The 18,056-nt window shown below is 32.8% G+C and overlaps 1 protein-coding gene across 2 annotated transcripts in view; it reads right to left on the bottom strand.

Moving 5' to 3' along the window:
- The window catches only part of pigs (GAS2-like protein pickled eggs), a 96,065-nt gene that overhangs the window by 36,748 nt on the left and 41,261 nt on the right, over positions 1–18,056 (bottom strand). For both annotated transcript variants that reach the window (XM_085203371.1, XM_085203364.1), the window contains exon 2: positions 10,191–10,409. In XM_085203371.1, the coding sequence (XP_085059497.1) occupies positions 10,191–10,373 (183 nt within the window). In that variant the 5' untranslated portion in view covers positions 10,374–10,409. The remainder of the gene's footprint in view (positions 1–10,190; positions 10,410–18,056) is intronic.

Genomic DNA, 18,056 nt, shown 5'->3' with positions numbered 1-18,056 from the left:
AAAGATTATAATGTCAGATTTATTTAAAGATATAATCTTTTTAAGAAAAATCACTCATTACCTTGAGGTCATATCCAGAATCGAACCGACACCTCGCCGACAGGATGATACATTACGTGTTGTTAAAAATTGACGCGTTTAATATAAAATGGAGAAACGTATTATAGCTGTCAGCGTAATTGGACATTTGTAATCTCATTTTGATCAAGTTACATAAAAGTAGTGTTATTTTCTGTTTATTAAGACCATCTGGAGAATAAACCTTACTTTGTATTCGCAAGAGGAGGTCAGGTGTTCGACTTCCGTTTTATATGGTTTTTGCAGCTTTTATTCGAAGGTTAGTTAGGTTAACTAGGGGTTATTTCTTTTATCATATCTAAATTTTTTCATTATATTTTTATTATTTATTTTTGTGGAAGTTTAATTATCTATATATATAAAATCGAAAGGTCACTCACTCATCACGAAATCTCAGAAACTACATGTGCTAGGAGTCTGAAATTTTGCATAGGAGTTATTTATAGGACGTAGGTGCTCGCTAAGACGGGAATTTGCAATATTCGACTCCTAAGGGGTTGAAAGTTTGTATGGAATTTTTTTTAAATCGCCACCGATTTTTATAAGATTTGAAATTTAGAGTCTTAAAAATATTTCATTGAACACGTGTTTCATGGTTTATTAGGATTCACCCCTAAGGGTGCAAATAAGCGGGCGAAGCTGCGCGCGTCCGGTAGTTACATAATAAACGTTAAATTTTCAACGAACTGTGTTCATTATTTAAAAACTATATTGATAATGGAATAAAAAATCTAATGTGAATAAAATAGATCGTTAAAATCAACAACATTGCTTACTAAGAGACGGAGCTTAACGCCAAATTCTATACAACATACCACGAACATCAGATATATTAAAATCAATATGTAAAAAGAAAATTAGAATAATATATAAGACATTAGTCATAGCTTAGCTTCCTTGTTTCGTAACAATGGGTTACAAGACAGGTTACAGAGACAGATACTAATGGTTCGGGTGACAGGTGACATGGCGGGTGACAGTCCTCATACCACCTCCTGTCCTGGATGACATGATGATGATGCGAGCAGGGTTTAAAGACAATGGATAAAAACTACATTTTAATAGTTTTCTGTTTAGTTTTTTGTGGGTAGGTATTGTTTTTTGTTAGGAAGTGGTTGAATGTATACAGAAAGATATAAGGTTCTAGTTTGCAAGAGAGCCGAATGTCAAAACACTCCGTTCTCCAATTTCCGATTTTAAAAACTATCCGGCCGTGACTTTTGATTTAATTTTAAATTGGCATTTCTCCAACAATTCTACTTTGAATTACGACCGTAAGTTGCCTTTGAACTTTACGTATATGTATGTACTGTACAATATGGTGTTAATTATTGTATTAACCACTTATTATTGTTTGTAACGTCTTTATGAAATAATTGTAATTATTCTTTTATTTATCGTATTGAATTTTCGTTATGTTTTGAAAGAAACAAAGTGCGACGTTAACACGCAATGCGTCCAGAATTAGGCAGAAAGTGAGGAACGGAAGTGTCTTAATGGGAACGTAGTGTCTTAACACTAGATTCCCAGATTCCCTCGGTCTACCCTACTATGTGCAGGATACATCACGAAGCTAAAAAAAGACTAGATTCCTTTACGTCTTATAACATTGTGTATTTCCCCTAGACAAATTTGAATCTACCGCCGCAAACATTCTGACACGTACATACATATCAAATTTATGTTAAAATATATTAAAGTGTCAGTCACACATTAGGAATATTTAAAACAATGAAATACTACTCTTCCACGTCCCGCCATGTTAAAATTGTAAATTTTTTTGGATTTTGAGAAGCGTCTTCTATAAAAAATAGCATAATTACTGTCTCGTAAAAATCTTTTAACGCTGTTTTTACCCTGTTCAGTTCAGTTCTTAATTTATGGCGTTTCGAGCGTCTTTTTACCCTATTATTAAATAATTTGATTGATAGTCTTACTTTAAATCAATAGTATAAAAGTATAAAGTTAAATTAAAATAAAAAATATCGGATTTCTAAATTAAATTAACCTCTGAAGAGTTCCACTATTCAGATCCTGGCTTCATCATGATACCATATTATTGTATTGTCACCTAAACCCCGCAAAAGCAGGGTAGGCAGAGCGAAGGTAGTGTTAAAACACTTTGTTTCCCATGTTGCAACCAATTTCTTGTCTCTCGTCTCGCCAGAGTAAGGAGAGGAAAATTAGAAAATGATTTAACATCTTTCAAGTTCCTTGTAACAGTTTAAAAGTGATATTTTATATTAAAGAATGTAAAGTATTTATTTGAAAATGCTGTAAAAATTTGACCGTAGCAGGAATCGAACCTGCCCCTCTTGTAAATAAATAATTACCTCATTTCCGGTTTCTGTTAATGAAATTCTTTATCTAGTAAAATAATAGGCATGTAAGAACACTTTCAAGGTGACAAGCGTACCTACCTATTGTCTTTTTACATGGTTTATGTCAAAATTTTTTTTATTTTATTTTAGCCTCACGCTGTATCCCGCATATAGCAAAGCAGGCAGGGATTCTCCTATACCCTTAATTTTCGGAACTTAAAGTTGCGCCTTATCTTTTTACGAGAACGAAAAAACAAATATAGCTCATAAAGTAGTAGGAGTCCAACCCACAATTTATAACCAGATGCTGTTCCAGGATGGCTTCATGTGTGAAGAGATTTATGACAATAGAGGTGCAAAGAATTAAAAGAGTTCAAAATTATAGATTGTCTAAGATAGATATGAACCCGCGACCCAAAACAAAAAATACAGTAACAAATGACAATAAACAAGACACAAAAATGTTAGTTAATCAGCTGTCAATGTCACAATCAAGGTTTCTGTACGTTTTAATTAAAAAAGATACCTCAAGAACATTGAATGTCGAGAACCATTTGGGACACCTAACTCTTTAATTAATGGTGAATTTTTAAGGAAGCTGTTTTTTAATTCTAGCGGCACGGCGTCTGACTGTTAACGCAAAATCAAATAGCAAGTGGGGAGTGTTGTAACACTAGCTCTCTTCTTTTGCTTCCAGTGATTATAGCGTACCATACCTTTTATAGACGGTATCTTTCTCTCTATACAAAGTAATAATAGACTCTATGGGAATTCTATTGTAATTTTATCTTTCAACGGCGTTACATGACATTTTTCTGTCCAATATTAGATTTTTTTATATAGAAGTCTTAAATTACTTCATTAATTAGTGTTTCCCACTATTTTAACTCTAACAAAAAAGCGGAAAATTAAAAAGTAATCATCCTTCCTAACTTCCCCAACCGGATATAAACCCATAACTTGCACGATTTACAAACACAAAAGTAAAAGTATTTCTGCGAAACAATATAGATAACTGGATTCATAAAGTCAACTAGCTAACGGTTTGCTAGTATAGTATATAGTATGTATGTATGTATGTACGTCTATATACTGGGTATATCGTGGGAAACGATCATATCTAATGAACTTGACCATTCAAATGCCAAGCCGTACCTACTCGTATAGCTTGTTTAAATAATTCTTATCGAAAACATTGACAAGCAAATATGTTTAGTTTTATAGATTGCGAGAAACCATGCGGCTTTTATGGTTAGTTCAAAAGGTTAAAATACGTATAATATCTGTATGGATAGTTGAGATGATTAGGATTTTATTTGAAAGAAAGCTGTAGAGATGTTTGGTAGAAAGCGCTAATCTCACGAACAATTGCTTCCTTAGTATCACACACAACTCTTAGTTATTTTCATTTCACTGCTGGGGCGTGGTCATGAGCAAAGCCAAGCAATTACTTTAAAGATGCAACTGAAGGAGCAACGCAATGACAAGTAACGTAGTGTTTTTAGGCAGAAGGAACCTGGGAACCTAGAACCTAATGTTAAGACAATCCATTCTCATAAGACACTTCCATTTACCAGTTTTCACAGAATTCTCGAAACTTGAAACTCAACACTCGCTTTGCCTTATCACCAGAGCAAAGCACCATTCCCCCGAGTAGGAAATGACACAACCATAATCTCACATTAGGTGAGCAGAAGTCTAGGTATATGCTTAAATTAAACAGCAATTAATATATCTAGGTCATCTAACTAATAACCTACGTATGGAATGCATTGTGTACATCAACTCCGTTTAACCTTTTGTAGACATGTTCATTTAGAAAATTTAAAATGATTTTAACTATATTGATATTTATGTATACGACGCCACTATGGCGCACTTCGCTTGTGTATACCTATGGGTTCTTCTATTTTTTTAGCTCAAGAAAGTAGGCAAAGGGAACCTGATGTAAACACTTCCCTTCTCGCCGTTTTATCGTCGCATTTTCTTTAGTACAAGAAACTTAAATAAATTTATTATCCCAATTTTGAATGGGAAGCGGATTGTCTTAACACTAGGTTCCCTAGTGAAGCTAGTATAGGACAGCACTCAGTTTGAAGACGTCACCATCACTACCAGTAATTTGTTCAAACTGTCAACAATGTTTTATTCAGCACCCGCGTCTAGAAGCGATGGGAATCCAATGTACGATAAAGCACCTCCAGATCATGTATAGAATTGTAATTATTTCGCGAAAACCAAACCTAAGTTGAAGAGAACATTGTAGGAATGGCTCAGTATTTGTAAATTCCTTTTTTTGTCCCAAATGAAGGTTACAGGTTTAATTTTCGTTAAAACAACACTTCGGCTTCTGGCTGTATCCTTTATATATTTTTAACGGCACTGTATCACGCACACAGCAGTGAAGGCACATGGAACCCAGGAGGGAAAATGGAAATGTGAAATATTTCATTTCCTCGAGTGGGAATCGAACGCTCAACTGTCACGTTACTGTCACATGCTTATGCTCCTGCGCCATAACGGCCTCGACTCTACAATTAACATTTTATTGATATCTTTAGATAACCCGCCGATAACTTACAGACATATTATTTTACTTATAAATAATTCTAGTAAATTAACAGAAACTTATCTGGCGGTTAAATACAGCATACATAAGTTGATTTGCCCATTTGTCATTTAGCCAATAACTAATAAACTCTATATCTTGGTGATAATATGAAAACCAATAATTACTTAAAATCATTGGAAAATAAATGATCAATTATATTCAAATATAATTATGCTAGCTAGAATATTGTGCTGGCGCAGAGGCACAGTGTGCCTGTAAGCGACAGATTATGGGTTCGATTCCCACTCGAGGATAACGGAGTATCTTAACACTAGGTTCCCTCTGACTACCCTGGGCTGTAGTATAATCTAAAAAAAATATTGTTAACTTTTAAACGTGGTTTTACCAGTATTAAAGTCCCTTAATAACTAATAATGAAAGCAAAAATTTTATCACAATCAGTTTAATAGCTAACGCGTAACAAACAAACTCATAAACAATTATAATATAAAGAACACTAAGCAAAGCTAAATTGTAACAGCATGTAATAGGCAACCTGCGCCGGCGCCTCCGCCTCCACAGCTTGTATAATTATACGAAACCGCATCAAAATCGGTACACCGTATTCCTATATACATAAGAACTGTATTTGTGAACAAGGACGAATATACGTAGTATATAAGTTTATAGGCTTTAAATACTGAATTTAGTTATTTAGTGACACAGTTAAAACCTACGCTTTATGGAACAATTATTGAGATAATCCAATAGTTTTAGTGGTTTATATATGACTAATAGCGCGGTGGTAGTAGGTTCGATTCACACTCGGTGGAATGGTAGATAAAGTAAGGATCCGAGTACGTTAACACTAGACGAAGTAGTAGAAAATAGAGAATGTTTTACTCAAAAAAAATATCCCCTACAATGGCGTCATTAGGGTGCAGTCATTGTTTTTTATCTTTTTTAGCTCTATCCTACATATAATAGGGCAAAAGGGAACCTTGAGTTCAGCTACTTCGTTCTCTACTCTACCCAATGTTTGAGACATTGCATGTTGAATAGCGGAACTCAACACCGCTTTTCGTCCTTGTTCTTTAAATAAAAAAAAACATTTTTAAAATATTTCGAAATCAAGCAAATATACATTTCAAAACGTGCAATATTAAAAAAAAAGTAACAATATATCGAAACTATTTACCTACTTCACAGTAGTTGCATAGGTGCTAATGTATGACACACTTTCAAGGTCATTTTGATATTACATTATAATGATTGCACAAATTGTTTATTTTTTACTTATTTTACTGAAAAATATAGTGTTTTTTTCTCTCCGTTATCCGCTTTGGCCCTAAAGTTTATTTCACGTGTTTATTTCAGTAATGGCGCAGAGGTACAAAAGTTCGACTGTAAACGCGTCAAATTGTGAAAATTTAATATATTTTTTATTTCTTCCATTATTAGTTCTTCCATTATTAGTCTGTCACTGTTTTAGTAACAGAAGTAGAAGAGTTTTATATATACGAGTACATATATTTATATAAAGATAGCCCCGAGCGAGAATCGAATCTACAACCATCGTTGCACGATAGTACATTATAAGCTATATTTACAAGAGTAGCAATTATTAATTAGGTTCATGTATCAATAAGTCAGCGTTATATTACGATTGCGTAACACCTCTCTATGTTATATTTGCAATTTGCTATAAAGTTTAGGTTTATTTACAATAAATATATATTTTTTCTCTTCACGCTCTATCCCGCAAAAAGCAGGGTATACAGAAAAAACCTACTGTTAAGACATTCCATACTCTACTTTCTCCAATATTTTTGTGACATTGGGTCCTGGAACTTAACGTTACGTTTAATCCTGTTACCACATCAAAGTCGAATGGAATCGAATCCACAACCATCGCGCTTACCTTTATATACTTGTATTCACACTTTTGTAGTGTCACGTTTATTGTTTATCAACACGCAGTCTAGAATCATGATTCTTATCAGAGAATGATTCAGGCGTCGACGACTTCACACGACGGTTTCTAATGAAATTGAATATAGTTTTAACTTAAGCTATAGTAGTGGTAGGTGGTAGGTGTCAGTTCGGTGCCTCGACATCAGAGCGAAGAAAGTAGTGTGTAAAGGTATAGCTTTGATTGAAGTCAATTCTTGTTTCTTCAAAGATGTCTATATAAAAGTACTAATAGTAATCTACTATCCAGTGAACCTGCTACCTCTGGCGTAACTGACCGCGCCAGCACACCAAGTCTATAAAACCGAAGGTCACCTACTAATTTAATTAGAATTCCAAGTATTATTATCATAAGTTTACGAAACTATATATATGATAAAATTCCGGAACGCGACGCAACATTCATAGTAAAATTGACAAACAGAACGACAATCTGTCACGTTACGAAATTGTTAGGCTATTTTTAGCTTCACGCTGTATCCCGCATGTCTATAGCGGGGAAAGCTGAGGGAACCTAGTGATAGGACACTTCGTTCCCAACGCACCGTGAAATTTTCCAAACATAATATGTTTAGTGGCGGAATTCAATGCCGGAGGCAGGAATGAAAATAACATAAATATAATCATTTCTTCGTAAGGGAGTCAAACCCACAACTGTCGCGTTTACTGTCCCTCTGCGCCACGAAGGTGTTAGTTTATCTTATAGTGATAAACTATCATTAAAACGTATTATTTTATATGATTTCAGTACAAAAAACACAAATTACTACAAAATACAATTAAATTGATAGTATTTCATAGAAATTAGATATCAATGTTCAATATGTGGAGCGACAGTTTTTAAAAAGTGATAAAATTTCGTGTCGAAGAGTTGAAGGGAAGTCAAATCTACTATGTTTTTAATAAACAAATCTGGGATAAATATTTTTAGAAATTTTGGTTTTCTAACAGAGTAAGGGAAAATTTTTTTTAGTAATAGTACCTATCCTTAATACTATTAATATTGAATACTTCCATTCGAAATCAGGACCGTCGTTAGGAATAAATTATTATCATTTACTCGCTTTGTTATCAAGACAAAACGCGGCGTTTATTTCCGCTACTGAACACGTAATATCTCGAAAGTTAGGGGTGCAGGGGAACCGGAGTGTCGTAACACTACACCTTTGCCTCTCCCGCTGTACACGGGATACAACGTAAAGATATTATTAGCACTTTGAAGATAATAGATTTTTTTAAAGTTAGAGGAAAAAACAGAGAAGTATCGAAACCATATTGACGTATTAATAAATAACAGTGACGTCATAACTTAGTGGTTTTCAATACACTTTGTCCGCGTGTACGTGACCTAAGTAATAATTGATCGATCATTCATTAAAATATTAATGAAATAATAAATTGAATTTGATTTTTTAAGTATTTGTATAACTAAATATGGTTTTTACAAAAGCAATTTCTTGGTATATGTTAGAAAATGTGAAGAAGATTGAACTTAGCGGGACTCGAACCCATGCCTCTTGGACATCTGTTGAATGTGTTTAACATTAAAAGTCTGTGTTCACAAGTAGAAATATATGTACATTTAATAAACAAGAAAATATTAGATATTTATTAAATTTGGCTTTTCAAAAATAATATAATTATACAGTAGAATTTGTATCGAAATCTTTTTATACTGAATTTTCTACGTAAATACAGTAGAGTTTGTCATGTCAGATTTAAGAAGTATACTTTTATTCAGCCTCTCGCCTTATTCCTCTCGTCAAAAATATTTTTCTTTATCATGAATTCCAACGGTATGGCATATTATAATCCTTTGTAAGATAACAACAAGTCTATCAAGAATGTACTTGATTTGGGGAATCCCAGATTTTTATCAGCTTCACTCTGTATCCCGCATAGCAGGGAAGTAGTGATGAGTTCGATATATCAAAACGTAACTTAAAACCGATATGTTAAGGAAAACATAACGTATCGATATTTGTTTTTAGAAAACCGTTTTTACAGAAACTTAAAACTCAACATAGCTGTGATCTGAACAAAACGTAATAACGCAAAACTTTTGAAACGTCAAACGGTTTTATATTAAAACTAACTTCCTCTCTTTCTAACTAACTTATTCCGAACGAGCGTAAATGAGATAAGGCGAATATCTGATAAACTAATATTCGCTACCTCTCTTTCTATCCGTATATTCTTCACGGGTGTAAAAGAAATGAAGCGAATACCCGATAGCTAATTAACTAACAGATTCATGTTTCGGCGGTTTTCTTACATTACATCTACAAGTTATTTTTTCGTCGTTATGAAATCGAACTTCTAAGTAAATGAATAAGGTTGAAATTTGGATATGATTTTGTATTTTAATATTATTTCAATTTAATTACTATATATTGTTTTTTTTTTACATTTGATTATAGTTTTTATTTATATGTAATACTAATTACATATATTTATTATGATATTATAATGTTATAATTATGATTTTGCGTTTATTGACAATTCGAAAAAAAAACGATATCTGAAAACCGTTTTTGATATCGTTACGAAAACCATATATCGGTTTCATAACCGTTAACGGAAAAAAACGATAACGCCCATCTCTACAGGGAAGGCAGAGGAAACCGAGTGTTAAAACTAAATGATATTCTAAAGTGACCACATCTCGTGAAGAATTTGGTTTTAAATGTTTTTTAAAGAAATTTTATGAAAATGTAAAAACCTCCCCACCTCCTCGACCACTCACGACTCATGCACTAAACCAGCGTAAAATGAGATGTCATGAATATATCGTTGTCATTTGTTTTCAATTGGCTATCTTTATCTTATCTTTTAGATAATGTACACATTTATTATATTTTGTGTAAAAAGATAATAAATATATATTTTGACAGACAAATTGGCATACGGATTTTTTAAGTAAATCGTCATATGAACGATTTTCAAAATGTAATTATTTTTTAAAAAATTAGAAAAATATATTCGAATGACTATTTTTAATTAATATACACGTCTCAAAAACTACTGAACCAATTAAAATAAAAATTGTCCGTATGTTGGAATATACCGACGTCATAAGCCAAGGAGGATCATCTCTAAATGATTTTTAATTTCCGATTAATTTGTTCACAAACATATAAATTAGCACACGTGTTTGAACATCTTAATAAATTATATTTAAATAAGATCCAATTCTATCAACATCACATACAACATCGACCAGACACTCTTCTTATGTCAAAATCGGTTAAACAACATCAAAGACTTACCCTGCACAATGCGACGCCTGTATCCAACCTGTCCAAGAAATTGTCAGCAGTGATGCGTAGTTCAGGGTAGAGGACTGTCAACCACTCAGCAAGATCCTCTTTCATAGCATAGAGGTATTCTTCGGAGGACTTGAAGGGCCGGAAGGGCCGAGCCTCGAGGAGAACAGCTCCTGCGCTCGCCATGTTTAGTGGTGTTTTAGACTTTGGTCATTACTGGTTCTGAAACAAGATGGTTGATTTTAACATTCTTGGCATTCTTTTAAAAAGTATATTTTAGAAAACATATAGAAGTGGCCGCGATTTCATTTCCGTGAACTATAAAATTAAAAGATCCATTAAATGATATAAAAATCCAAAAATCTTATCTCTCTTACACTCCTGCTGTACTTAAAAAGTTGACATTTGGTTTATAGATAGTTCAGGAACTGTAGAAGAGGACTAAGAAAGGAATTCTCGAAATTGAGATTTTTCATCTTAAACACCAAGCAAGCAAAGTTGCGGGCGACGACATAACTAAACGATAACATTTGACATCTCTGAATAAAGTGAGATTTATGATTAGGCCAATATTGAGTTACTTTATGGGTTTAGAAAACTAGGTCTCCAGCCACTTGACTCTTGAACAGGATACCAGTGACGTATTGAATGCACTATTTGATATATGTATGTGTCTTCCTGTTTTGCTTGTGATATATTATATATTGTGATATATTCATAGTCGATAGTACGTGTGTGCCATGTTCAATTGTGTCAATGCCTCCAGAATTCGGCGGAAAATGGACAATGGACTATCTTAACGCTAGGTTCCCTCTGCCAACCTTTCTGCGTAGAATAGAGCGTGAAGCTGATTGATTTGATTTATTCATTCCATACACAATACAAACTTAAATTTATTATTATTAATTTTTATTAACTTTTATAAGTTGCACTTCCCTTGGATCTAGGTACACTTTGTCTTACGAAAAGAGAGGAAATTTATTTATTTACTCCCACTAATATAACTCAAATATTAAATAAAATCAGTCAATCAATATGGAAAATCCACTGTGCATATTAAAAATATGTATATAGATAAAAAAACAAAAGTCACGATCTCTCTATTTACTTTCAAGTATTCTGCGTGCATTCTTGATTGTAAAAACTCGGTCTAGGAACTAGTGTCGAAACAAAACCTATGCCTGACTCAAAACATCCAGATGCTCTATTTTTTACTATTGAGGACAGAAACTGAAATTTTTAGCTGAAAGTAGACTTTTTTAGAATCCAGTCTTTTAGTTTTAGCCTACTTAAAAACTGTTGTTGTTACCCATATTTTTATCATTATGCCGGTATGGACTCTCTGTAAGTGACAAATAATGTTGTGCTCCAGAATCTGTCTATTTAAAGAATTTTGGCGGAAGAAGAGAGAATTTGGGAACCCAGAGTTAAGACACTCCGTACCCATTAAGTCCATCCCACTGAAATCCGCCGCAATTTTCCGCCGAATTCTGGAGGCAATGCGGGTTTGAATCGCGCTCACATTCGCACGCTTGTGCCCAGGCCAGGCACAGGCCTTTAACAATATTAATTACTAATATTCTAAAAAGTGTATCATACAGTCACAATGAAATCAAAAAGTAAAATAAACATAAGAATGAAACAATAGACTAAAATAAACATTTCTGTACCAACTATCTGAGTCACAGTTTGTACAAAATGACTACCCCCATAGAGAGGTCGATGACCACCGACGCAAATGAAGATAACAACTGCGAAATGAGCTTGGATTCGTTAAATTAAGTTGAAATTGCGATTTTCCGTGATTTTTTATCGCTATTGCTATATCTTGTATAAAGCAGGTAGGCAGAGGGAACCTGGGAATCTAGTGTTACATTCCGCTGACATCTGGAGGATGCGTGTTGAGTGCGGGAACTCACGCTGCACTCTGCCTCGTTATCAAAGCCAGGAATTGATAGTAGTAAATATTTACAAAACACAAAATTAACTTTGAAATTATTATTATTACTGTAAAATATTTTTACTAATGTTTTAAAAAATAAAAATAAGGTAAGCAGAAGAATCTAATGTTAAGACACTTCTTTCCCTATGCAACTCCCAATGAATATTTTGTTTTACAAAAAAATTTAGTAAAATATTTAAAACAACGACTTACCTAATTATATGTATAAATTTTTAGGACATAGGAGGCGTATAATGAGTATGAAAATATTTTAAAAAATTAAAACAGTAATTAAAAAAATGTGCTACGATGGCACAATTAGGACGTGCTTGGTGATTTTCGTAGAGAAAACTCATTTGGGGGCACTGTTAAGCCTATATATCAAAAATATTATTTTTTTTTAAACAACATTTTTATTATAATTTTTTTTTTTTTTTTTGAAGTTTCACGGTGTATCCCGTAAAAAGTGTTAAAAGCCCAATTTTTCGGGACATTTGTAAGGCTACCAGATCAAGAATACATTTTTTTCTCAATTTGCAGTCAGTGGAAGATGAAATAGAACATGGATAAAACCTAAGCATTTCCATAAAACTTGAAATTGTAGATAAATTGTTTGACATAGCCAACCTCAAATTTACCATACTAACATACCGCAAGCAGGATTCGAACCTACATCTACATATTCTTATACACTTATGTCATCATCAAAAGCACTTTTCGAAGTGCTATTAAAACCAAGAGCTTCTAGCATTGACCCACTAACAATGACTAAAACACTAACGCGTCTGTGAATCATTTAGTAAGTGGAAATTTTATTAAGAACCTAAAATGGAGCAGTCACTATGTATTTTTAAGTGGTTTACTTGAAATTTACTCATTTTATGTGTTTTACCTAAAGAATGTCGTATTTTAAGTATTTTCGTGTTCTGGTGTTTATTCGAAGTGCAGGGGCACTGCAAACGCAAAAGTTGTGGGGTCGATTTCCACTCGAGGAAATTAAATGTTTAATATTTTCATTTCCCGAAGATTTCCGCACTCTGGAAGTGAGGTAAAGCGCATAGCCTCGGCATCCAACTCACCACACCCATGTATACCACTCAAATGTTGGTGAAAAATAAAATATTGATAATTTGATCATTGTTAAGTTCCCTTCCATGCTCTTCCCCCTTGACTGTAATCGAACCCACCGCCGTCGATCTCTTATACATTTGCTTCATTTAAAATGCTGAATAAATCGTATTGTATACAGATATAACACACTGGTAGTCTGGTAGAGCTGCGTAAGACAAAAGCGCTTGCGCAACACCACGCTCCGCTAACTTCCGTTGTCAATGTTGTAGAGACAGCAAACAAATTAAATATATAATTATTTTTAGCATCACGCTATATCCCACACATAACAGGGTAAGTGGAGGGAACATGGGAACCTAATATTAAGACATTCCGTTACCCTTCATCGTGGACATTCCGTTACTCTTCATCGTGGAATTCTAGATGTTTTCTCTACAGTCACACGTTCTATTTGAGTTATATTAGATCCTTTTATTTTTTTTTTATTTTCGCGCAAGGATATAAGTTGTACCATCAAATAATAATTACAAGATCTTTTTGCAATAGACGAATAGTAAATAAAAAATAAATTACAAATATAACTATAAGAAAAAATATTTAAATTTATAAATTCAATAATATACTTTCATCATACAATTTTTTCTGTGAACAGTACCCACAGTGGGCTAATAATCATTACAGAGCGACACAAATACGAGTTCCGCACGCATGCTCGTCTTCACATATCCATACATAATGCTCTACGCGCGATACATTTTTATTTTGATGTTAATTATACAGGTATACTTTCCAATGAATACTTCGAATATAATATAAGATGACAAAGAAGACAATAGTAAAAAAAAATATATTTAAAATCCGTGTTAAGGCCGTCATGGCGAAGGGGTACACCGACGCGACAGTTGTGGGTTCAATTTCGTTCAGACAAAATAATTATTATAACATATACATTTTCTTGGTCTGATAAAAAGACATAGCGTGGCTTTAAGTTACGTCGCTATTAATGTCAAATAAACCCTGACGTATTTGTATGGGGAATACAGCGCGAAACTTGAAAAATATGCGTGATATATTCGTGGGAGAGAAATCAAACGCCTTATATTTAAAAATATATTTTAAACAGAACCATTCTTCACTTTGTTTTAGTAACAAAGTGGTTAGCCACTCTTTTTTTTTACCCTAACTGGAATCAAATCTGCTACATTCCCCTTAGAACTTGAAGTGCTACGTATAGTCCGAGGTAGTCCACTTCCACTTTTATTTCGCAAGGCTATCAATTTACATTAATTAAATATAATATAATAAACGTCACTTTAGTTTTCGACCTCTAAATTGAAATATCTATCGACATTGAAGCCGCTAACAGTGTCCTCGTTTTTAAAGATAATTTTTACTCATTTCACTTAGTGCAGTACGAAAAAAAAATAATAAGAGGGGCCATCGTGGTGCAATAGCAGTGCCTGTCTGGAACTGATGATTATGGGTTCGATTTTCACCTAGGAAAATGATTATTTCCATATGCCTACCACCCATATGTTTTTAATTGTATAGCAAATACAAAAAAAAACGTAAAAATGTTTTTTTATTCATTTTTATAATGAAATTAAGATATTTATTCGAAACATTTCGTTCGTATAGATCACGGGTTTAAATTTCACACAAAAAACAATTTTCAATTGAAAACTAGCTAATATGTTTAAAATGATGTAATTGTGATGAGTTATCACGTTATATTGACATGCGAAGACAAGCATGTATCGAATAAGAATATGTTTTTTTTTTTGCTAAAGTATCGAAATATAATGTCGATATTCGTTTATTTGATCTTGTGACCCCTTATAAAAACCTTATGATATAACCAAGTATGAGTAATCAAAATATTATTCATAATATTATGTGTATATTATATATAGAGACCGTTATAGCGTGTAAGCGCTGGTTATGGGTTCGATTCCCACTCGAATGAACAAAATAAAGTAACAAGACTAATTTTGAAAACTGGAAAATCTAATAACATTTTTAACCATCTCCCTTATATTAAGGCAGGTAACTAGAGTGTTAACCCTTAAATGCATAAAGTAGTAAAACTGCAACATACCATTCAAACGACCATAAAATTATTAGTATGAGTTCAATGCATGCTGTTGCAGGATTATTACTATCATGGTGATATATTTAATCGAGTGGCAACACACTTTTTTTCTTCACGACTGTCAAAACTATTTTTTTTATTATTTTTCCCTAAATCAGCATATTCATGGCTCCAAAATATATTTTTTCTCGGTCTAAAAATAAAATCATGCATAAAATCATGCATTTAAGGGTTAAGACGCGGTTCACAGCTTTACGACTGAATTTAACTTTTCTTTTCAATAGAATGGACACATTACCCTAGTAAGAATCGAATCTACAACCGTTAAGTTTACAGTATTTAGACGCTGATCCACTACGACACGACGGCCTTATATTGAATTATCTATTTCATATTGAATAGATGACAGAATATTATTCGTACGCTTTTACGCGAGAGTAACATGCCATTTCATCGTGGGAGGGATACGGGAGGGATTCCTTTTTAGGGAGTGTTGTAAATAATTTAATAACCAAATAATGTATATTTTCCTTATGTTAAACCTTACCTTTTTTACAATTTTTTTTCGGTGGATTTACACAATTAATTTCATATTTTCAAAGAAATGAATAGAATGAAATTGAATTTTTAAGTTATAAATTCGAAATTCAAGTAGGTAAATAAATTTGATGCCTTCAATAATGAATTTGAAGTTTATCTATAAAACAGCTTCATATAAGAATTAGTATAAAATTATGTTTATCTAGCTGTTATCAGCATTCATATTGTTTGATAACAGAAAAAAGACGCCATTTCGTCTAATCAGAAGAAATATGTTTCAATATTATCACCATAGTAATGTTTCCGGTTCGAGTGACCGTGTCGAATGTCACGGGTTCGATAACCAATTGATATGGTGTGTTTAGAAATAAATCTATCGAAATTGTGTAGTAAGCTGATAAAGCGAATTTTTTTTTTCATATATTGTGAATATATATTTTTTTTTTGTAGTTTTATGATTATTATTGTTTACTTAATTTTCTGACGTTTTTTTTAACAACTAGAAAGAAAAATTCATTAGTTCGATTCGATTTCGTATATTTTTTGTTAATTCTGTATTCGGTATTGACTGAAGCAATTTTTAGGTGTAGGTACTCACACTAAAATATTTAGAACATTGTGTTTCGTTTCAGAATATCTTTAGGTTGGTGGACAAGAGGTGCAGGTTCGAGCCCTGCTACGTTCAAATTTGCATACATTTTTAACTACATTAATTTTTTTAACATTTCATATAATAGGAGGAATTTTCTGATTTTTATAAAATAATACTAAATATTGTTATTTTTTATATTCCATTTAATAGAGAAAGCAGTCAGTACCTAGTGTTAAAACACTCTGTTCCCCATAAACAGCCGGTCTTCGTTATATTTTACATATATTTTAGTAACAAACTTAACTCAAGTTATTCCAAAGGAAATACGAAACGACGATCTATTTCGAGTCGCGACCGCCGAGGGGACTATTTCTGAAACGAATTCCGATAATTGATGGGGAAGAATTAAACTATCTTCTAAAATTTTTTATTTGAAACGAAATTTATCATTATTGGTCTGAAAAGTTCCAATTTTCATAAAATAGAAAAATAACCTAGACTCCTTAGCTTTGAATAGATCAAGAATAAAAAAAAGGTAAAAAAATGTTTAGAAAAGAAAGGATTTAGCTTTATAAACTTGGGCATTTGGGCGTATTTCAAAAAAGCGCTAAAGTTTTCTATCCTTAGTGTATGAATAACATTTTAAAAATAAATACCTGACACCCCGGAACGGGAATCGATCTCACAACCTTTTTTTTATTCTTATTTTTGAATTTTAAAAGACAATTTCTATAAGATTCAATAAAGATCCAAATATAATGTACATCATCATTTTCCCCACTGACTCATTTAGTTTTAACTAGAACAGTTTTACTGAACCCGTATCTTTCTAAGTCTTATTCATAAAACATATTAAGATTATTTGATCATAGGCTTAAATCAAGAGGACGAGGCAGTTCTATTAGGTGGTGGTTGCGGTTTCAAATCAATAAATATAAATCCTATATATTTTATATTCAAATAATTGCAAGCATTATCGAATTTTAAATTAACATAAGAATGTCAGTATTGTCAGTCATAATTTTTACTATTACTTAACATATAGCAGAGTTGCAAGAGGAAATTCGGTGTTACAATACTCTATTTCCTACTTTCAGCCAAATTTTAAAGATATTTCGTGTGTATGGCGGAACTGAACGCCGCGAGAGCGTACGAGAGTATACGAGAACGGAGAAATGAAAAATAATTTAATAACATTCCCTTGAGTGTGGATCAAACCTACAACCAACGCCACAATGATCTATATTTCCTACATAAATAAAGAAAAATAGTAAAGAATAAACAAACTATAAACCAAAATTCATTCAGTGGCTTCATTAGTTTTTAATGTAAAAAATCGAACCTGTTGACCTTCTATACCCAATTTAAAGTCACATCAGACCCCCCTGGATGCTGTGCGCAGAGGAGGTATCTCTCACTCTTATATGGTCATCTTTTCACATTAAAAATATTCACCTTACGGCAAAAAGTTTTACGATTGTACCTTAACATAAATTTAATTTACAACTTTGTATTTTTGACTTTAAGTATAAATGTCTGATTGTAAACGCTCTAGTTGTGAGTTCGATTCCCACTCGGGTAAAGGAATTATTATGTTTTTTTTTTATTTTAACCTCGCGCATAGCAGAATAT

Source organism: Heliconius melpomene, chromosome 2 (genome assembly GCF_056956725.1).
Source record: "Heliconius melpomene rosina isolate 202511_hmr_F chromosome 2, ASM5695672v1, whole genome shotgun sequence".
In the NCBI taxonomy this organism is placed as follows: Eukaryota; Metazoa; Arthropoda; class Insecta; order Lepidoptera; family Nymphalidae; genus Heliconius; species Heliconius melpomene.
This window is presented reverse-complemented; position numbering and strand designations above follow the sequence as displayed.